Source organism: Ooceraea biroi, chromosome 3, assembly GCF_003672135.1.
Source record: "Ooceraea biroi isolate clonal line C1 chromosome 3, Obir_v5.4, whole genome shotgun sequence".
Lineage (NCBI taxonomy): Eukaryota > Metazoa > Arthropoda > Insecta > Hymenoptera > Formicidae > Ooceraea > Ooceraea biroi.
Window position 1 is genome coordinate 10,633,518 of NC_039508.1, and position 21,514 is coordinate 10,655,031.

The window sequence follows — 21,514 nt, forward strand, 5'->3', positions numbered from 1 at the left end:
ATTTCTTACGTAAAATTTCACGTACTTTGATCAGTATAGTCAAATTTAAATTTGAATGTTCAAATCTGAAGAAAAATTCAAATTGAATTTAAATTTCGAATTCAGGTCGAATGAACATTTGAAAATTTTCAAATAAAATTTCCTAAAAAGTCCTAAAACAAAGTGCAAAGGGAACAAACGCATTCGAATAGAACGAGTAGAATATTTTTGTTTCCCCACAAGTTGGACAAGTTCGCCTCAAACGGATGCATTCTGAACACCCGGTAGACGCGCTTGCGGCAGACCTGCGCCCGTCAAGCAGCGGCTGACCCGTGCAGTAGTTCTCGCTGTTGTATATACATCGTGTACTAGTGGTACTACTCGTCCGTTCTCGCGTGCCGACGGATACTGGACAGATACCCAGTGTATCGTCATATTTTCCCGTGTTATCCGCCGAGCGCGAGGACAACAGCTCGCGGAAGGTTCTGTAGTGTAACGTAACGCGAGGCCCTGCGAAGGGCCGAGGCTTCGGATCGCCCAGGTGAGAGCCGCACGCGGATCGCAGGGGAATCTCGCGTCTAGCGAAAAGCGCACGATCTAGGGTAAGGGAGTAGCAACCTCTTGAGGCCAGGACCAGCGGTCACGTGACCCGTGTGTTTACCAAAATGGTGAATATCGGTGCGCTACGAACGATTCTACGTTCTGTCAGCGTGCGGGAGCGGCCGCGCGACGCTTAAATGCGCGACTAGACGCGCGATCAGCTGTGCCGGACGTGCAGACGTGACACGCGGTCGCCGACGACGCGTACCCCGACGCAGGTTGTCGCGGCGCGTCCCCATCGCCCCGGAGTCGGCCGTCCCCATTTCTGGCGTCCCTGTTATAAACGCGTCCTCTCCGCGCTGTGCAACGCACGCTCGCGTCGAGGTGCGAAGCGAAAGTTGGAAAGTGGACGTACGCACGCACGCACTCACGCACCGCGGTGTCGTGCGCGCCGCAACGACGCTCAGCGTCGCGCAGCGTCGAGAGTTACCTGGCCCGGTATTTTGGACGCGATCCACGGGAGATGCCGCGACGTGACGGGGCGGTCACGGTACAACGATCGCGTCCCCGTCGCGTACGATCTCGTTGCGATCGCATCGCGAGCGCGCAACGGTATTCTTAGACTGTTCCACGAGGCCCGGGGGTCTTACGATGTCGTCCATTCGTCTCGTTACACCAACAAGCCTACCCCCCGTCTTGTCAACGTTGTAAAGTCGGTGAGCTGTAGGAACCCCGTTTCCTCGCATCACACGCATTGCCACATTGCGAGGGGTGATCCGAGGCTTCCACAGGCCTAATTTCACTCGCCAATAATGCTGAGCTCGATGGACACTGGGTATGTCGCATCATCTTATCATCACCGTCAAGCGCGAATAATCGAGTTCAGAGTCACTTGACCGTGTGCTTTCTTTTCTAGTAGCAGATGATCTCTGATATAGGTTAGTAGCGTTGCTGCAGATGCAGAGCACTTTGATGGAGGACGTCTAAATGCCAGGAGGTGTCCTCGCATAGCACCGAGTGCTGCGGCCAAGCATTCTTAAACATGGCCACGTATCAAGTTGACTATCAGTGGTTAGTCAAGTTTCTGATATCTGTACTTTGTATCTTTGCCTCTGTTGTGCAAGCTGCGTGTTAGTCACCGTCACATTGTTGCTCACGTTGCAGGGCTTACTCCATAATGGATTCGTCTAGGATATCCACTTTCCTAATATCAATTCTACTAATAGTTTACGGTAGTTTTCGATCTCTGAACATGGAGCAGGAGGCGAGGGAAAGAGAGAAGGAGAAGGAGCGTAATAACTTGCTGACTGGTATTACGAGTAACAGCAATGCTGGCGGTACGGACGGCGCTAATGCAGGAAGAGTCCAGACTCTCGATACGATGCATGCTCTCTGTCTACCTCTCGGTGCTTCCATTTCTCTACTCGTCATGTTTTTCTTCTTCGACAGTATGCAGATGCTCCTTGCAATTTGTACAGCCAGTGAGTACAGGCAGTGAATCTAATCTAGGCTATTTATTGACTAGAATTAATTGTGATTGTTCATTTGCAGTTATAGCTACAGTTGCATTGGCGTTTCTCTTATTGCCCATGTGTCAGTACATCATTAGACCGTGCTCCGACGGCAACAAAATCTCGTTCGGCGTTTGCGGGAGATTCACGGGCGCGGAGTTGCTCTCTTTCTCGCTCAGCGTGAGCATAGTGTGCATCTGGGTGTTGACCGGGCATTGGCTGCTGATGGACGCGATGGGTATGGGCCTATGTGTGGCATTTATCGCATTTGTTCGACTACCTAGTCTCAAGGTATCCACGTTATTACTAACCGGACTGCTGATTTACGATGTCTTCTGGGTTTTCTTTTCGTCCTACATATTCAGCACAAACGTAATGGTTAAGGTGAGTTTTGTACGAGTTTGAAATTTTGCGTTCGATCGTTCTACGCGCAACGTTCTGCTTGTGGCGATGCATTGTAACATACGAGCGCACGAAATTGCACAATGTATCGACACACGATTTGATTCGAACCGTGCGATATAATACGAGGATAATATTATAAATACATCATACCGTTACCGCTTATAATTACGTTTATTCGTTTTTTTGTTTGGTAGGTAGCTACTAGGCCTGCAGATAATCCAGTGAGTCTCGTGGCTAGGAGACTGCACTTAGGCGGTGTGGCGAGAGCCGCGCCGAAACTACCACTACCCGGCAAGCTAGTTTTCCCGTCGATACACCAAGCGGGACACTTCTCGATGTTGGGTCTCGGCGACGTCGTTATGCCGGGCCTCCTGCTCTGTTTCGTTTTGCGATACGACGCGTACAAGAAAACGCAACTGTTGCCCGGTGGCTGCGAGACCGGAGTACCACCGCCGCGCCATTTCAGCCGAATTAGTTACTTTCATTGCTCCTTGATCGGTTATTTTCTTGGTCTACTTACCGCCACCGTAAGCTCTGAAGTGTTCAAAGCTGCGCAGCCTGCCTTACTGTATCTTGTGCCCTTCACTTTACTGCCGTTGCTCACGATGGCATATCTGAAGGTATCTATCAAATTTATATATATATATATTTATATTTATATCAATATATGCTCCAATTCTATATAAAGTTTCATAATTATTTAATTGTCAATTGTTTATCTTTAGGGAGATTTACGTCGGATGTGGAGTGAACCATTCATATCTCAACAACCTTCCAAACACATGGACGTTTGACAAGAGTCATGGTTTTCTGTATGTTGTGCTGTATTGGAAGCAAAATTTTTGCATGGAATTCACCGTCATGTAACTTCATATTCTTATTTTCATCAATGTCATTTAATGTAAGTAATTTTTCTCTACACATTCACAAAGCATACACACACGCGCACACATACACACACGCAACACATCCGCGTTCTTTTTGAAGTCAATATGACATACAGAGGACAATTCAGATCCACAAGGATCAATGCAATTATTTGCGACATAAGTGTAAAAATACTGCATTATACTGCATAAATAATTTAAATGTAATATAATGTCACGATTGTGTAATGTTAGTGTTGCAAAGAACTCTTTTTACTGAAAAAACAATAGAGGGAGAATCGCTGAAAATATTCCATGAGAATGCCAAAACTATGCATATATTATTGGCATTCTTTTTGTGTCTTAACTTGATGTTGAGTATATCGATAGATATTGTGCACAGTAGATAATACAACCAATGATTATTGTCATCAAGCTACTACTAAGTAAATAGGTAAAAATTAAGCATCGCGCGATTAATTTAATAACGAAGAAAAGGTAAAATCTCGCACTTCTACTATGCAATCATTATAACGATCGGATTCTCGGAAATGTTTAGTTTTAATCGCGAGCGATTAAATGGAGTTGAACATTACTCGTGCGAAATTTGTCGTTACTTTAAATAGAAAGACTCACTATGCAATTTTTATTTACTATACTCAATCACAATCGATTTATTTGCGAACGTGTGATTACAAATAGGATAATTTATGGATTACTTCAACTTCAATTTGCATAAGATTCCAATACACACACGTGCGTATAGGTTGTGACTTTATTTTAAAGTTGATTTCATGTTCAACAAAGTAGCAGTACCACGTAAGAGAGTACTTGTATATATTTATTATCATTTTTATAAGCTTTAGGAGCACAAATTTGCGATCTGCAGTAACCAATGGCACGCTTCCTAATATCGTTTTTTGTTTTGCTGTTTTTTTTGTTTGTTGATAGATCTACTTCGAAAGGAAATAATTCATTGTCATTCTCGACACGTAGGTAGGATATAATGCAAAACTGCATAGTTACACGATAACTACAAGGAAGTTTGTTTCTGAAACAGAAAGATTTCCTAAGTGAGCTCTTGCTATGGATAGGATGCTATCAGAAAGACTTTATATCCTTATTTAAAAACAAGACTGAAGATAAAATATATAAAAAATCTGTTTAAGTAACTTCTCTGAAAGATGCTACGCAAGTTTTTCCATTCTATCTTTCTCTTGGATCGATTTATAGTATTTTATAGATTAATGTAATATTACATTTTAATATAATAATATTGCATTGTCCATAAGAAAGGTGGAGTAACAGCCGCTTTTATATTGTTTCTTACTTTAAAATAAGTAACATAAAACTCATAGTCACGAGTAAATTAGTATCTTACATTTACAATGGTCTGAATAATATTTCTTTTTATACATTGTTTTATTTAAAGCAAATTATCAATTATCCATGTATATCATAATGATAATTCATAATTCTCCCATCTTCTTTGGATAAACATTATCCCATAAGACATCGAATTTTTCAAGATAGTAATTTTTTATTTGAAGAAAAATAGAACAGAGAAAATTTTAGTTATTTCATCAATCGCGATTATTCAATATATACATTTATATATAATATTTATACAATAATGTAGAAAAACAAAGTCAGAATTTCATTTAAATTAGACATTACTAGGGAAGGACGCGTTTCGGATATCATTGATTAATACTACCTTACTATCTATTGATGATAGTAATTATGTTTCTAATGTTCACTTTTCATTTCACTTTACATCTACCTGTCCATAGCACAAGCGGTCCATTTTCCATCTCGTTATACGTATTGAGTAAATTATTTTTTAAATTTTATAATATACATTTTATATTATACATTTTTTTATGATAATTACTCACACGTAATAATAGAATGTATGTTAATTACTTCCATGATTATTTCGTCGAACAATTATAAAGATGCTTTTTTGTAAAATGGTTTATTCCGAATGTATTTTGTTTCACTTTCAGAGAGAGTACAGTGTTCAAATAATCTTTTTCTCAATTGTGTGTGTGTAGTTTGTTTTTCTTTAAAGCAATTTAAGTAAGCTACGATACAGCGTTTATACTCCTACGATGTACGTTCTAAGTTTTCTCTTCCAAATGTACATACAAATACCTCGGAGGCAAATTTTACAGTAGCAAGATTTGCGTAACGAAGAGATTCTTACTCATTAAGTGAACAATCGAATGCAATGAATTTTGAATACGACGTAGAGTGTATCTGTGAGAAAACGTTCAAGTTTTCAAGTTGTATAGATTAGTGCAATATATAAAGTCTATAATTTAAAGTGCAACAAGATCATGATATTTCTAATTCTAATCTCGTTTCTTCTTTCGCTTATAATCGAAATCTCTTTCGACAAATCGATGAATCTTTTGTACAAAAAAGGGATTAAGGCGTAATAGAAAGTATTTATAGTAAGATTGCAACTTAGTTTATGGTAAAAATGAAAGGTGCGCGCGTTAATCTATACATACCTTCATTCTTTCCTAATGTAAGTAACAAATCACACGATTCAATGGAATATCCTAAAGTCTGACGATTTATTTATTGACTAGGATTATACAGACGCTAGAAATGCTCATTATGTAAATTTCAGGAAGTGTACATAAAATAAGTATTCACAATTGTCCTTCAGTTTTCCCACAAACTAAGTAACGAAGTAAAAAAAAGAAGTAATACTACATATACTAGCGATACGACGTATGGATAGAGACAGAATGATCAAGGAGAGAGAGAGAGAAGAACAGGTTTCAATGAAAATCAAGAATTAAACCGTATACAGAATATTATTAAATGCTGAATATTATAGATAATATACTAAGAGCACTCGCGCTTGTACTGTTGCAATTCTTGACTTGCATGTGTACAGCTATGTACATTTTTATATATAATAAAACTTGACCATTTTCATATGGTATGGTCGCGTTTCAACAGAAATGTTATTCATGACAAATCCGCACATCTTCTTCCCGTGTCTCTTCTCGTTAAACCTATAACCGCATCCTCGAGCCTCGAAACGTTTCTTATTTCCTGAATATTCACTCGCGACAAATCAATCTTGCATTCCTATAAGAAATATCGATCAAATTTTTACCTCAAATTCGAGAAGTTTCCTTTCGTTTACAAGTGACATTACAACTTGTATGTTATACGTTAGATTGACCTATCACCGCATTGTCCAACTTCTTCTTTATGCTCTCCAAGTCCTTCATGTCCGACACCACACTCTCATACTTGTAAACCACCAATGAGTGATAAAAATGTACGGCGAAAGCGACAAACACTATGAGCACAGGAATGACTATCACGGTGCTGGCAGTGGCGGCGGTAAAAGAGTAGTCCCAGAATTTGACCCAGCAGAGGATAGCTACCTCTACCAGAAAGAGGAACAATCCCAGTATCGTGGAGAACGCCCAAGCCAACTCGATGAAACCGCGCATCCTCTCGTGCGGCGATTCCGTTACGAGACGCGAGACGTGGAGTTTACTTATGGCCTCGATGTTGGGTAGAAGGTACGTGCTTATCATCAACGCAAAGATGTGCACCGATACCAAGAAGGTAGTGCAGACGGCGAACATTACAAATAGCCACTCTGGCACGGCGGTCGGATCGTTGATTTGCAGTTCCACCATCGCCACCTGAAGAATCAGAAAAAGAGAGTACTAACGTGCAATTTGCTGTATTTATCGTTGCGAGCATTTAGAACAGATTTACTGAGACATCACGAAAGAAGTGAAGCGAATTAAAGAAAGTAATATCTGTCTTATATAACCGCAGATATGCATGAAGATTACATAGAATTGTCGTCAATGTCAATTTAACTATTTTCAGGAAGCGTTATGTAATCACGTACTGACCGTTCGGAGCTAGATTTCCAGGAAAACAATTTATTTAAATGATCCTCAAGAAATCCCGACTCATCATAAATACTTCACGCTCATAAAACGTGACAAATAAGAAATTACTATTGTAGAAATTTACATATAAATGGTAAGAGACTATTTAACTTATTTTCCTTTTTTTTTACAGATTTTTTTACAAATGGTATTGAATTTCTTTTAGGAGATTTTAAACGATTTTGAACGATTTGTTTCTAGCACAGAATTACCTTGAAATCTAATTCCCAAGGAAATTGATATTAAAAATATATTTCGAAAATACTTCATATCTGAATTATTCAAATTTTGGACAATCCAAAAAATTATTTACGTTCATTTAATCACAGTATGTTTTAAAACAAAATTTAGTATTAAATAGTTTTCGCATAAAAAATGAAGAAATGTAATAAGAATGCAATTCTACCATGCTTACCATTGCGAATCCACTAAGAAGCTCAGATGTGGTTGCGGTTGCTTTCAGTTTAGCCCTGCTCATGTGAAGCCTCCTCCACGTGAGGCTCTCGGGCCCGTCCTGATCGTCCTGAATGCGATGATGCGAGGGTGGTGTTGGCGGTGGCGGCAACTGCGAGCCCGTACACGTACAGCAGCATGTGTACGGCGTACCGGCGCCCAAGATGTGGCTGTTCGAGTACGGACTAGGATACGGGAGATTGGTCATCATGGATCTCATGTCCAGAGATACATATTTATTGTTGCCGTTGTTGCTGTTCCTGTTCCTGGACGACAGAACCAATTCGCTCTGTACGGGATACAGCGTGCTACGCGAGCTGTACGTAGAGAAACTTGATTCGCTCGGCTGAGTCTGTTTCGCCGGCAGGTACGCCAGGGACATCGGTCTCGGCCGTTGCGTGCCGCAGGGAAGCTTCCACGCTGATTGCGTGATATCGCTCTGGGTCGACTTGTTGAATCTGCCACCTCTCACGTCCTGTCCCATGTCGTTGAGCGCGATATTCGCGTTGGATTTCGTGTGATGGCCCATGGTCTTGAACATGGGCCTCTCATGTTGGACATCATCAAGAGCGCTCATCTTGGACCGTTGTTGCAGCGTTACAGCCGACGTACACAACGCAAGACTTCACGTTTGTTCCCACGAATGTTCGCGTATTCGACTCATCATCCTCGTTCCACTGTTTTCACTGTTCACTCTTGGTAAAACATGAGGCAAGATTCGATGAGTATCTTCGCAGGTAGAGTTACATTGCATATTTTCTCTATTATTACTGCGAATTCCCTCGCACAGTCGCAAGGGCACGGTTGCTTAATTTCCAAATCGATTGCTCCGATATTATTAAGCAGCGATTCATTGTATCTTGTAGAATTTGCGCGACACGGGTTGTCGTATCAGACTACGTGCCCCAACATCGAACGATACGTTTCCCAAGACGGTGTGTGAAGCATTGGCGAACATACGGCGGATCGTGCGCTCCTTCGGAGACGCCGAGTGGTCGCGCGCAACGGAGCTTCAAGTGAAGACTGAGAGATCGCCTAGCCGAGGTACGGACAGGACGTTACCTGTCTGAATCATAACAATGGTATTAATTACCTTCCACCCGCATTCGCGACATAACCGATCGTGTGGCCTCCTACGCGTGTCCGTGCGCAAGTGTGCGTATCCACGTCTCATGTGCTCATTAAGATACGCCAATGTTGCGGCCAATGACGCTCATATTCTCCCATTTTTCAGAGTCCGCGGCGAATGCAGCGAAAGGAACTCCTCGGCCCGCTAGTCGAGGCGGTAGCTAATGTCAATCGCTCGCAGCCAGAGATAAAGCAACGAAGAAAGACAGAGAAAGAGAGAGGGACGGATAGATGTAATAAAACTATGCGAGAAAATAATTTTATCTCGGCTTCTTCCCGACGTTGAAGTTTTTTCTACGCGAGTCAACATCGGAATTGCCGATTACGCGTCTCTAATGAGCGCGATGTTAAAAAGATTAAGCCTCTTTGTAAATACACAACCGTGTCGAGCAAACGACAATATTATTTATGGAGGAGCCTGCGTTCTGACAGCCAGAATTAATCGCTCATATGCTGCGTCGTGCATATGCTTATCGCTGTAATCGCCGGAACGTACAGAAACCTGGTGCAACACGTTCGTCGGATCACGGTTCGGCGAAATCGTCTTACCTGCCTGTTTTGTTGAAGGAATCTTGAACGAATCTCGAGATAAAGAGCTCGCTAATATTCTTCCTACACTTCTGGTATACGATAATTTTGTATTCAAGTGGCGTATTAAAACATTACGTCCGCTTACTGGCGCGCCTTTATTTGTCTAACGCAGGATATTCCAACAACTCATCACGCGCTTATATTATTATAACACGTGCTATATATGTGCGCGTACATGTTTGTAGCGGTAAGGTCGTAGAAATTAGAATGCGCGTCTGATACCGACAGTCGAAGAACGGAAAACTTTTTGCCGGTAACATCAGACGTACCCATTCATGTCGCAATATCAATTTTAATTCGTCGAATTCTTTGACAGTAATGAAATTCCAGCTTCGTCAATTAATTTAACAATACACTGCTGCAACACGATACACTAATTGTAATTTAATAGCCGACGCCTGTTGACGGCATTCCGCAAAGCTGAATTAACATATTTCGCGAGGGAAAAGGTCCTATTATCCACCTTTCACGCATCGACCTTTCGCTGTCGAACTGGTTTTAGTAAAGCGATTAGCAAGAATGCATACGATATAAATTACGTGTGCGCGTATGTACACCTTTATCGCAGTATCGCAATGTTTACAGTACGATTATTTTGGAAACTGCATGTATTCACGTTCGATTTTTTGAAATAATGGTACGCACAAAATTAAGCTTCTAAAATTTCGTAAATTTTCTTTCGACGTAAAAAAATTTTTCTATTATTAAATTATATAATTTTATCAGAACACATGCGTTGGAGTTTTAGTTGGTGATAAGATCAAGGTATCGAAATAACAGAAGGATAACAAGTTATGCAATCTGCATGTATGTTTTCTTTACGTATGAAAAACTTACGTAGTTGCTCGCGTGACAAAATGTTGACAAAATCTTATAATGATCGCGTTAACGATTCTACTGGCAATTAGAGAATTGCACTTCCGGTTAGGTAGGCTAAACTAGGACTAGCACGTAAGATTTTCAGTTTTCAATAATGCAACTCACAGAAAAACACAAAGCATTTGTATAAACTCTTCAAAAACTTTTATTAAATAAATATAATTTGATATATAATATACTTGAACACTTCTGCATTTAACTTACTTAAATATAGTAACATTTGCGCATTCATTCGGAGTTGTTCTCAATTCGTTTATAATTCTTCATTTGTGTGTCCAGGTCGCTCAGTTATGGAATCAGTTTCGCTATCTTCATTTTCATCGACATATTTCTCGCAAATGCGTGAAATATTTGTACAAAACCTTTCTGTCTTATTATCCTCTTTATTAACATATAACGATATTATATCATCTTCGTATTCTCCTACTATGACGCCGCACTGGAAAAAACATTAACACAAAGAGGTAAACGAGGAAGTAAAGTCGTCGTAAAATGTAAAAGAAGCAACACTTACATAATACGGCAAACTTTTGTTTAAATCACCATCTTGAATTACTTCGACGTCACTTAGTTCAGGATTCATGACACTTGGTGAAGACAGGAGGTTGACGAGTCTTAGACGATTATCGTACTTCCCTATCACTCGCACATAATCATTCATCTTCTCACAAATATTGTCTAAAATTTCAGAGATATGTACTTCCGACTGTCTTAGTGGTACCTTGAAACAACAAATTCCACAATTTTATAATGGAAATTAGTTGAGCAATGAAGAAAATATCCATGCACTTTATTAGATCTGAATAAATTAATATCGTATCTCTAACATTTCTTTTCTACCTCTTTGTACACAGTATTTCCCTGAGCATCCATCCTGAAACCACCTACATTAACTAATACGTCCGGGTGATCTTTAAGTACTTCAACGTCTACTTCTTTCATGGTTGCTCTACAAACTGTGGAATACAATATTGAATCTTTCATTGTTCAAATTTTATTTAAACATTAAAACGTCGAATTATCACGAATCGTCATTAATCTTTACCTAAACATTTCACATGATTTATATCGATTTCCATATCCATAGATTCCGCCAGAAGGATCATCGAAAATAAACCGACAAACAGTACGGCTCTCATCTGTAAACATAAATTTTGAATTATACTTTATTTTTCATTCAAAGAAAGATGTAATAATTGTGCAACTTTTAGATATGAATATTGTAAAGATAAATACCTTGAGTATTTGTTTTCCAAAGTAATTATGTAATCCTTTTATTCAATAATATATTATGAGACTTATGAAAACAAAAGGACGTGACACGTGTAACCAGTATCATCAAATTTCCACCACTCCCACGTATTTCAGATGACGAGCGTCTTCGGCGCCATCTAAACAATCAAAACACAGTAAGAGTAAGGTTTGGTTGGGTTGACATGAGTCGGACTTCGGCAGCTTCGGCTTGAGATTATCGTTTTGCGATAGTTCTCGTTCCGACAATCAGAGTATGAGAATTTTGAAACTTTATAAGCAAAATTTAAGGCAACGCAGGAAATATGAATAAACATTGTTGCGGCATTGTTATAAATGATAAGGTCATCAATATCGTTTTAAAAGTGTACAGGTAATGCTTCCGTAACCTCTACCTATTTGCTTCCCGGAACAAAACTTAATGATACAAGTTTGCTTTGCAGCAACCAAAATCTGCTGATCGTAACGCATTTAAACAAACCCGGACCATTATTGCTGGTGACTCGTGAATCTTTTCAAAACGGTTTTAACGAGAACAACAGCGTGTTCACGATAAAGTAAGTAACAAAAAAAGACTGTTTATTGTAACGTAGAAATGCTGGATCCAACGCTAATCTCAATCAAATTCGCAGAGCATTATTTGGTCACGTTGAATCAGAGGTTTGCGCAGCTGCTAGATACATAGCGGAACACGTTAACATCGACAAACCATTGCTACTGTCATTAGCACTGGAAGATTACAAACTCAAGACTCTGGAAGCTGTCGTTGCTGCTGTGAATCACATAAAACCGCGCGACATCCTATCCGACGAAAGAATAAACTTCAGCGCGATACGATGAGTCTAATTTTCGGCCAGCTCGTTATCGGGCCACCTTCGAGTGGTAAAACAACGTATTGCAACGCCATGTCCAAGTTCCTGGAATCTCTTGGACGAAAGGTGGCCATTATCAATATTGGTAGGTGAATATTACTTCAATCGCTCTCTTCTTTCGATCAGATCGTCAAACCAATCGCTTACCTCAGATCCAGCAAACGAGAATATGGAGTACACTCCTGCGGTAGATATATCTGAATTAGTTAAGCATGAAGATATAATGGAGGAGTATGGCTCTGGACCGAATGGAGCTCTACTTTACTGTATGGAGTACCTGGAAACTCATGTGAGCTGGTTGATCGCAAGAGTTTTGAATTTGAAAGATCACTATCTCATATTCGATTGTCCGGGTCAGGTAAGAATTGTGACACGCTCGTTTCAATCTTCTTTCCATTCAATATTATTTGGCAGTGCGAGATAACGTGTCGTTGAATATTACAGGTCGAGTTATATACACATCATAAATCAGTAAGCAAGATCGTGGAAAAGTTGAGTGAGAATTTAATAAAATTGTGTAGCGTGCATCTCGTAGAGTCACACCATTGCAGTGATCCTGGTAACTATCAGTACATTTATTCTAGTAATGTTGAATAGGCAATTATGGATTTTTAGCATTCGCTCATCTGCTATATTTATAGGAAAATTTCTATCTTCTCTGCTTCTGTGCACAACGGTGATGTTGCGGATAGGTTTACCTCACGTAAACGTCATGACGAAGTTTGATGAAATGAAAAAGTACAGCGAGCATCTACCATTTAATATAGATTTTTATACGGAAGTGCTTGATTTAAAGTATCTTTTGGAACAGTTGGACGACGATCCCTTTACTGCGAGGTAAGTTGTATGCGTTTAGACACGAGTATCTTAATATCTCATGAATTCTGTAAAAAAACTTTTTTAATATGTATTATTTTATAGATACAAAAAACTTAACGCTGCACTAGTATCGATAATTGAAAATTACAGTCTCGTTAGTTTTATACCACTGGACATTTCCAATGAGGAATTATTGTTAAAAGTAAAAAATGCAGTTGACAAAGCCAACGGATACGTGTTTGGCGGTAATGAACCACAGGACGTTCAAACTTTGCTTGCGTGTGCGGTAGGAGCCACCAGCGCGACCGAGAGAGTGTCCTCATTGGACGAATACGTATGAATATATTATATTTTTTACAATAAGTATCCGATAAAATACAATAAATTGGATAAAAATTAAGTCTATCTCTTTTAATCCAAATGGTTGACGAAAATTTGCGCCAGGTCCTCGTAATCGTACACCCTTTTCAAAAACGTGTCCGTCAATTTTAAACCGGAAATAGTCTGCAACATAACGTCGTTCAGAGTGACGCACTGACATCCCCTACAAGTGATAATAAATACTCACGATAATGCCCGTCTCCAGAGTGATCAAGCAGAGGGGTATGTCCATAGACGCTCCAGGTTTCAGAGTACCAATCATCGTGTCGGACATCCCGCACCAGGCTATAGAGTTATTCGATTCTAGACTTAACAGTAGCTCCATGCTCCTCTCTCTGTACCAAAGTGAAAGAGCTGTTATGTTCATGTTCATGATAATCTCTGTATCGTATAATTGCAATCGCAACTTACGACGTATTTATTATGTGACACGTGCAATTAACCGGTTCCTCGAGGTAAGCCTTCAGGGGAATGTCTTTCATGATGACTCTTAGGTCTCCATACTCGGGTGCCTGGGACAGCGCGGCGCAATTTTACATGTAATCTTGCTGATGTAATCATTAATGTAACGTACCATTCTCTGCAACTGGCTCGTTTGCAGTCTTCCCCTCTCCCCCAAATTGCTCCTCCACACGATGTCGAGTTTGCCGATGTTCGTGGCGTTCTGCATCATCTTCGGATCTTTCAACAGGCTCGACTGCGGCTTCAAGCAGTACAGATATTGCCTACTGCAGCCCGTATCCAACAGGTTCACGCTTCCGTAAATAGATTCCCCTTTGTCGTTTGTGTTTAACGTGGTCACTGAAACGTGACCTTGATTACAGGAGCTCTAGCGAGCATCAAGGAGATCGAGGAGAGAGCTTACCGCTGAACAAGTGGGATGATTCAAGAGCAACTTTCTCTAAGCAAATTGGCCCGGCCGTTAAGTTCTGGATCTGCGCCTCGAGATACACTTCGTCCGACTGCAGAAAACATGTTTTTGTGAGTACATGTTGTCAACATGGCAATCAGATATATGTTAGATATATAGATATCACCTCTGCGTTGTAAAACTTGGTTTTTACATCCAGTGGTTTGACCACTTGGAATTTGAAGTACTTCCTAAAAGACATTGGTGATCCGACCTGATTAGCACACATGTAAGACACCTCACAAACTAGTCTGGAAATATGAGACGATGTATGGAAAATATATTCCTCGCTTTGTGGGCATGACAATGGACAATTTCTCTGAGAGCTTAGCCTTACATGTGTGTACCTATCTCTTTAACCTCGTGGTGAATGACTTCGTCCACTGTACTATCAGGTGCTAATTCTTTTTCTTCCAGATTATTGCTGGAGAGAGGAATGGTTTGCGTGCTTGTCTGTAAGTCTGCCTGTAAGAGACATTGAAAAAGTATGATATATATTAGAGAGCATGTAAATCAATAAGACAAAATGTAAATTTTACTATAAATGCAACTTACTTTAACATTAACGTTCTTTACTACTTGATTGCTGCCGTTGTGTACACATAGGTAACTGGAAAATATCTCTCCCAAATATATATTCCTAAAATAGCAAGTATCATGTATAAGATCTTTGTAACTTGCGACAGAGGAAAATAGTTACAGGAGTAGAATACCCGAAACTTTGAGGTAACACCATAAACTGTCCTACAGCGAGTGCTTCCATGCCTTGCAACGCTGTGCAATCGTTTTTGAGCTCATTGTTCAGTGTGTTACCTGGTAAGTCTGTTGAATCGCATGTGACAACCATTGGACTTGCTAGAGTAGGTCGCGTCAATCTCATCACTGCAAGATTAATAAGATTATTTGCATTAATTTTTAGAAGTTAATTAAATTAAGGGTTAATTAAAGATATAATTACATACGTTTAATATCACAAACATATATTAGAATAAATATCCAATTAATATAATTCTAAAAGATTGAAAAACAATCTGAATTCTTATTGCTACAAGAGCTATCTTACCTTTCAATGCTAGCAAATGTTCGCTCTTCGCTTTAACCTCCATTTTTTCGAGATAAGTTGCGCAAACAAGCTGGATTAAAACATAAAAAATCATCCATGCATCGCTGTCAAAATACTGTCACTTTTCCGCAACCTAACCTCTCATCTCGAACCGCCTCTGTCGAACAAGTCGATTGATCGACATGATCGACGACACTTGACTCGACTATTACAATTTGGAAACTATTTCAAAGTGAATCTATTCGCTACACAGCTTCTTTTTTGGTGCAAATGTAATAGTTTTATAAAATTTTTAAAAATCAAAAGCAACACGAGAGACTGCTATCGAATTTTTCAATAAGTCGCGCGTTACCTTATGCCGGTGTTTTTGTCCGAAGCAGTCGTTGAGAGCGGGACTGAGCGGGACGACACGCGATGGCCAACACATGAGATATCGAGCAATTATCTCAGAAATATGACTTTAACGTGTCATATTATTATCTCTAATCATAATCATATACCTGTCGTTATTTTGTAACGCACGTGTCTCTCCCGTGTCAAGGTATCATCGCTTGCCCTCCGTTGCGATTCCCGAAATAACCTCTCTTTATGGCATTCCGAATTTTGGGAATCGAGCCAGCAGCCGGGATTACTAATTGCACGCGATATATAATTACCATATTATATTCACGCGTTACGTAACTGTCACACTTCGGTTGCCACGGTATTGGTGTTATTTCAATTTTTATTCGAAAACGTGATTCATGTACGCTGTACATATGGATGTGTACGTCATCCTATATGCATTCCACATATGTATTTATCTTTTGCAGGCTGACGGTTTCACACACCTCTTGGCATACGGCAAACAGGCGAACATGTTCGATCAGAGGATTATAGCAATCTGTTTCCTAGTATGCTTTGCGATAGTGTTCAACTTCTCCCTTCATCGAATAGAGGAGGGTCATGTGGGGGTATACTTTCGGGTGAGTTACCTTCAAGTGAGAGATTTCCACGATTGTGTGTTTTAAGATTCTTGTTGCGTTTAACTTGCTTGCTCTTGGATATCTTCCTCAGGGTGGCGCACTCTTGCCCTATGTGAGCAATCCAGGATTTCACATGATGATACCACTACTCACAACGTATCGCTCGGTTCAAGTAACTTTGCAGACGGACGAAGTGAAAAATGTGCCATGTGGAACCAGTGGTGGCGTAATGATCTACTTTGATCGTATAGAAGTCGTTAATATATTAGACGCAAACAGCGGTGAGAGCTTTGGAGCAATCTGTCTAATTCTTTCAGAATGATGTGTATTACTGTTATCAATTATCAATACAATGCATTATTTGCAGTGTACAATATGGTGAGGAACTTTACAGCGGATTATGATCGCACCTTGATTTTTAACAAAGTGCATCACGAATTAAACCAATTCTGCTCTGTACATACACTGCACGAAGTATATATCGACTTGTTTGATCAAATCGACGAGAACCTGAAGACTGCACTTCAAAGAGACTTGAATGAATTAGCGCCTGGTCTTAATATACAAGCCGTTAGAGTGACGAAACCAAAGATTCCTGAAACAATCAGGAAAAACTACGAATTAATGTAAAGGCTTGTTCTATTAATTAATTTTGTTTCTCAAGTTTAATGTTTTATGTTAAAATCTTAATTTTACGTTTCTGATCATCCAGGGAGGCAGAGAAGACAAAACTGTTGATATCCACGCAACATCAGAAAGTAGTGGAGAAGGATGCTGAGACCGATCGCAAAAAGGCCGTCATCGAAGCTGAAAAGGAAGCGCAAGTCGCAAAGATTCAGTACGGTCAGAAGATCATGGAGAAGGAATCCCTGCAGCAGATGGCCGCGATAGAGGACAAGATGCATCTCGCGAGACAAAAGAGTCGCTCGGATGCCGAGTTTTATCAAATGAAAATGCAAGCCGAGGCGAACAGGCTGCTCCTGTCTAAAGAATTCTTAGAGCTCAAGAAATACGAGTCACTGGCGCGCAACGCCAAGATATACTACGGGCAAGACATTCCAAAAATGTTTGCGTATGGAGGTTGTACGAGTGATCCCAGTTTCGATTCCAGTACAAACATTGAAGAGAAAAAATTATGAGCGCGTTGGTTGATGTATTATTGTAATTCAAGTCTTATTTCCACACTAACGACACAGAATGGGACGGTTGATTTGACTTTTCCGATATTCCTACAAGATACAAAAATTTACATTACAAAGTTTCGGGAAATACAACTTATAACAGTGCACAATACACAGTGTAAATAGGGTATATAAAAATGTAGAATTTTCAGCATTATTTGTTCGTTTAAATTGTGTGGAATTAATATTTCGTGTACTTGTATTTATGAACAATTCACACACATACACATGGATACTGTTTTTGTAAAAATGAATGTCTTAAGTCATAAATTATGATTGCTCACAATTCTTTCGAGATATTTCTAGGAAGTTACTCAGTTACTTTCTTTTTTGCTTTTACGAAATTAGTTATTTTTCATTTAATTACTTACAAATTTATTAATTAATTAATGACTTACAAAAATTAATTTAATTGGTAAGATTTATTTTCTTCTTTCGCATTATAATAGAAAATAACATAATACTAAATTCAAGATAATGTAAATTTTCTTTTTATTTAATATTCACGCGTAATATATTACAATGATTATTTTGACTTTATTGCAAAGAGAGAAAAAAAAAAGATTTTCCATATGTAAATTCAGAGAACTGATAGAATGGGATGTCATTTGATCTTTTTGCGGTGTTCCTTTGCTTTACGCGTATGGGTTTTCGGCTCCTCCGGTGGTAAGGATTTAATGTCGTTTATGTTTTGGTTTAGCGTTCGTAATTCTTCCAGCGCTTTCTTAGCCAGTTTCCCCTCTGGAGTCGAGGCTGGTTCCAAAAGAAGCATGTTCAGGGCTTTTTTCAGAAGATTCCTGGCCTCTTCTAATTGGCAAGCTAACTGCGCTGATGAGATCTCACGCGCGGAGTAAGACCGATTTGCTAATATTATCGTAGGTAAATGCATCTCGTACAACATTATGCCTGAAATCAGTACATTCACAATCACGTAACAATTTCGACATTTTGATAAAATACGTATTGTAACAGTATTAAAGTCTTATTCTCTTTCCAGATATTTGTAATAATCTATATTAAGATTGAGATGAAATAAACAATGGCGTTTTCCTACCTTTTAAACGTGATATTCCTGGCTCTACGATTTCCAAGACATTATAGACTTCCTTACACGTATTCAACATTTTCTGTATAATCTTTTTCTGTGGATTGGGAGACGTTATTTCTTTCCTACACGCTGTCAATAATTTCTGCTTCAAGGACAGCATCAGAAAGTGATTGGTGTGCAATGATCGGGATAATCTTTTAAGCAAGCCATCTATACTCTGAAAAATATTTAAATTGTTGCAAATATGTTGAGAAGATATGAGAAAAAGATATGAAGCTAAGTATGTTTGCTCCTAATCATTGCTTACTTAGTTTTATTTGTTTTTGTAATTTTAATTATATTACTTTATTTTATTATTTTAATTATTACTTTTACGTCATCCTCGCATTCGTCAATTAACGTTCTGCATATGTTCAACGTAGCTCTTATAAGACGGCCGCCGTAGATCCTCTTGCACATCTGGCATTGCCATCGACTACGGTCGTATGGGTCGATCATGGAAGTATCTTGTATTCCTACGAACCCCTTTTTACAACGTGGACACAGCACGCTACTTAAATGCGATTGTAATTCGTAAGGATCTTTACACAAGGAGCACTCGCACTCGAAGTACTTTCCCTCTCGAAGATGCTCTCTTCTGTCAGCTGTGCCCTGATAAAGATAGAGACATAAATGTTATAAAAATTATGCTATTTGGATATTTAGCGACTACGCATCGTCAGCAATGATAAGTATCTTTCTAAAAGTTAAAAAACATTTTAACGCGTTATATCATTAAAAAAGATATAAAACACTTATTCTGTGTGATGTTTACAAGTTTACGTAATCTTAACTGACCAGCAATGACGAGGTATAATTAAAAAGAATAGGCTCGTCCTCTTTGATTGCTACGCTCGCGTAAACGGTCAGCCGGAAGTTATCGTCCACGGTGAGGTGAGTGTTGCCCCTGCAGTCATGGGCCATCAGGGTCGCTTCGGTGTACAAGCCCCGAAGAAGAAGACCGTCAAGTGCGTCGGGTGTTCGCAGCTCGAACGCATTTACATCTAGAATACCGCACAGCTTCTGCATTAATTCCGTACTCGGTGGCTCGGTCTCGGTAGGCATGTGAAGCCTTCGGATCACCTATACACATATAACATGCATTGTCCATGTACAAGATGGGACAGCTAATAGTAACAGTTAAGTATTTTTGATAACTATAAATAAAAGGAGATAATTTAAAATTTATGGCCATCTGTTGTGGTTTCTATAGCAAATTGAATTAATAAACATATATCGCGCCCGTCTAACGTATGTACAGTCTGCTTTATATTAAACTCACGTCTACAACATTAGTTTCTCTGTCCTTCCAAACAGGCGTGCCTATCCTTTTCTCCAAATGAGCCTCCATGCGGTTTATTTCTTCCCACACGGCAGGATTCTTGTATTGTATTAGCAATAATCGTAAAACTAGCAGGATACCTGCTGCGTCAACTGCGCTTCCCGTCAATAGATCCCGATTATCTTTAAATATCTGGCATTCGTCACTCGTGTGATGGTTCGTGCGCGCCTTCAAGAACGAGAAGGATAACTTGGGAGTATTATTTTGAGTTTTATGTAATGTTTAAACATTACGTAATGTGGCGATTCTTTTTCTTTTTTTTTCTTAAGCTTTTCCTATGCGTAAAAAACTTTTGCAGCAATACGCGTGTGTTGCATGCATTGTTTACGAGTAATATATTTTGTTTGCGCAACATACTTAATTTTCTTATTTTGAATTATGTATATTCCTGCATCTATAATGAAGTATGTTTTTTTTTAGACGTCAGGCCTTGAGCACCGCTGATGTAATATTCTAATTTCTTACTTCGCACGCAACGCTGCACAACCGTGCAACGTTACATCTGGAACAAGTATGCTGTTTCCCTCCGCCGATTTTAAGTAGCGAGCGCAAACATGCGAAGCATAAGCGATCCGTCCTGTACGTCATCGGACCGACGGCGATCGGTTCCTCTCGGATTATAACTTCCCCTGGCGCTATGTTTTTTGCCGCCACAAGGTACCTTATAAAGCAGAAGAAGATACAGCGTGCAGTATCAGACAATTGATCGCACAACAAAAATGAAATGTGTAAGTATTGCTCTTTAATACGTAGCACAAATTAGTTGTTCTGTATCTAAGATATCGTTAAATTTATCTTCAAGGATAAAAACACACAGAGAGACGCACAGAATTTATGTACTTGCTTTTATTACTTTAGTTCCTCTTTTGTTAGATTGCTAAAGCTCTTAAGAGTCAATGATTTAATTAATTTAATACATCAAATGGAAAGTGTATAAGGGATAACATAATATTTTTCAACAAATTCTTTGTCGCGATAACATCTGATGATACGATATTGTAACTGATACGCAAATTGCGTCCACAGAGAGATATATGTTAATAACGCACGCTCGAAATAGAAATTGTAACTCTACCTCCCAAGTTTTTTCGAATGCGCGATCCTGTACTTCGGGTTGGACGCCATAATATATCCAGATTACTTCTTCCGAGTTTGCGATTGTCGATCCGTAACTGGCAACTCGAGAAGCGGGGATCCGTAATACGAACCGCCTTCCTTCGGTACTCCCGCGACGCACTGTATTATTAGACACCGCGTGGCTTCCACGCGCGATCCGCGATCCACGATACACGCATTGGCAGTTGCAATATACAACGACGCGAGTTGCCGGAAATTTTTTGACACACTTCC

At 39.6% G+C, this 21,514-nt stretch overlaps 7 protein-coding genes and 2 long non-coding RNA genes across 13 annotated transcripts; 5 read left to right on the forward strand and 4 right to left on the reverse strand.

The window, feature by feature from the left end:
- The first annotated feature begins 115 nt into the window (after positions 1-115).
- On the forward strand, positions 116-6,261 carry LOC105276922 (signal peptide peptidase-like 3). 2 transcript variants are annotated; one of them, XM_011334955.2, is made up of 6 exons: positions 116-1,354; positions 1,436-1,590; positions 1,684-2,000; positions 2,071-2,414; positions 2,630-3,055; positions 3,161-6,261. In XM_011334955.2, the coding sequence occupies exons 2-6, from the start codon at positions 1,562-1,564 to the stop codon at positions 3,227-3,229; spliced, it is 1,185 nt and encodes a 394-aa protein (XP_011333257.1). In that variant the 5' UTR covers positions 116-1,354; positions 1,436-1,561; the 3' UTR covers positions 3,230-6,261. The 2 variants fall into 2 exon arrangements, with proteins under 2 accessions (XP_011333257.1, XP_011333258.1); XM_011334956.2 differs by having other exon boundaries at positions 1,439-1,590.
- On the reverse strand, positions 6,114-8,712 carry LOC105276927 (calcium release-activated calcium channel protein 1). The gene is made up of 2 exons (XM_026968453.1): positions 7,658-8,712; positions 6,114-6,984 (listed from the first exon to the last, which is right to left on the reverse strand). The coding sequence occupies exons 1-2, from the start codon at positions 8,270-8,272 to the stop codon at positions 6,493-6,495; spliced, it is 1,107 nt and encodes a 368-aa protein (XP_026824254.1). The 5' UTR covers positions 8,273-8,712; the 3' UTR covers positions 6,114-6,492.
- Positions 8,713-8,759: 47 nt separating this feature from the next.
- Positions 8,760-10,467, forward strand: LOC105276926. Its single transcript, XR_893502.3, has 2 exons — positions 8,760-8,850; positions 8,930-10,467. It is a non-coding gene; the product is annotated as an uncharacterized LOC105276926 (long non-coding RNA).
- Positions 10,423-11,660, reverse strand: LOC105276925 (protein seele). Its single transcript, XM_011334962.3, has 5 exons — positions 11,530-11,660; positions 11,339-11,432; positions 11,134-11,249; positions 10,808-11,014; positions 10,423-10,732 (listed from the first exon to the last, which is right to left on the reverse strand). Exons 2-5 carry the CDS (start codon positions 11,430-11,432, stop codon positions 10,547-10,549), a joined length of 603 nt encoding a protein of 200 aa, XP_011333264.1. The 5' UTR covers positions 11,530-11,660; the 3' UTR covers positions 10,423-10,546.
- A 99-nt stretch (positions 11,661-11,759) lies between these two features.
- On the forward strand, positions 11,760-13,631 carry LOC105276931 (GPN-loop GTPase 2). Its single transcript, XM_011334969.3, has 7 exons — positions 11,760-11,917; positions 11,988-12,101; positions 12,177-12,501; positions 12,569-12,774; positions 12,861-12,975; positions 13,058-13,253; positions 13,338-13,631. The coding sequence occupies exons 3-7, from the start codon at positions 12,381-12,383 to the stop codon at positions 13,573-13,575; spliced, it is 876 nt and encodes a 291-aa protein (XP_011333271.1). The 5' UTR covers positions 11,760-11,917; positions 11,988-12,101; positions 12,177-12,380; the 3' UTR covers positions 13,576-13,631.
- LOC105276930 (trafficking protein particle complex subunit 13) lies at positions 13,558-15,730 on the reverse strand. Its single transcript, XM_011334968.3, has 10 exons — positions 15,590-15,730; positions 15,240-15,408; positions 15,082-15,166; positions 14,864-14,991; positions 14,654-14,777; positions 14,482-14,578; positions 14,191-14,417; positions 14,028-14,128; positions 13,804-13,951; positions 13,558-13,739 (listed from the first exon to the last, which is right to left on the reverse strand). The coding sequence occupies exons 1-10, from the start codon at positions 15,681-15,683 to the stop codon at positions 13,647-13,649; spliced, it is 1,266 nt and encodes a 421-aa protein (XP_011333270.1). The 5' UTR covers positions 15,684-15,730; the 3' UTR covers positions 13,558-13,646.
- Positions 15,731-15,772: 42 nt separating this feature from the next.
- LOC105276928 (erlin-1) lies at positions 15,773-18,021 on the forward strand. 4 transcript variants are annotated; one of them, XM_011334967.1, is made up of 5 exons: positions 15,773-15,861; positions 16,402-16,554; positions 16,646-16,835; positions 16,922-17,180; positions 17,267-18,021. In XM_011334967.1, the coding sequence occupies exons 2-5, from the start codon at positions 16,447-16,449 to the stop codon at positions 17,691-17,693; spliced, it is 984 nt and encodes a 327-aa protein (XP_011333269.1). In that variant the 5' UTR covers positions 15,773-15,861; positions 16,402-16,446; the 3' UTR covers positions 17,694-18,021. The 4 variants fall into 4 exon arrangements, with proteins under 4 accessions (XP_011333269.1, XP_011333266.1, XP_011333268.1 ...); XM_011334964.3 differs by lacking the exon at positions 15,773-15,861 and adding an exon at positions 15,945-16,130; XM_011334966.1 differs by lacking the exon at positions 15,773-15,861 and adding an exon at positions 16,137-16,334.
- A 178-nt stretch (positions 18,022-18,199) lies between these two features.
- On the reverse strand, positions 18,200-21,446 carry LOC105276934 (SET domain-containing protein SmydA-8). Its single transcript, XM_011334972.3, has 7 exons — positions 21,240-21,446; positions 20,630-20,825; positions 20,105-20,332; positions 19,621-19,905; positions 19,153-19,434; positions 18,790-19,000; positions 18,200-18,641 (listed from the first exon to the last, which is right to left on the reverse strand). Exons 1-7 carry the CDS (start codon positions 21,287-21,289, stop codon positions 18,340-18,342), a joined length of 1,554 nt encoding a protein of 517 aa, XP_011333274.1. The 5' UTR covers positions 21,290-21,446; the 3' UTR covers positions 18,200-18,339.
- On the forward strand, positions 18,476-18,802 carry LOC105276933. The gene is made up of 2 exons (XR_893503.2): positions 18,476-18,614; positions 18,733-18,802. It is a non-coding gene; the product is annotated as an uncharacterized LOC105276933 (long non-coding RNA).
- Positions 21,447-21,514: the final 68 nt, after the last annotated feature.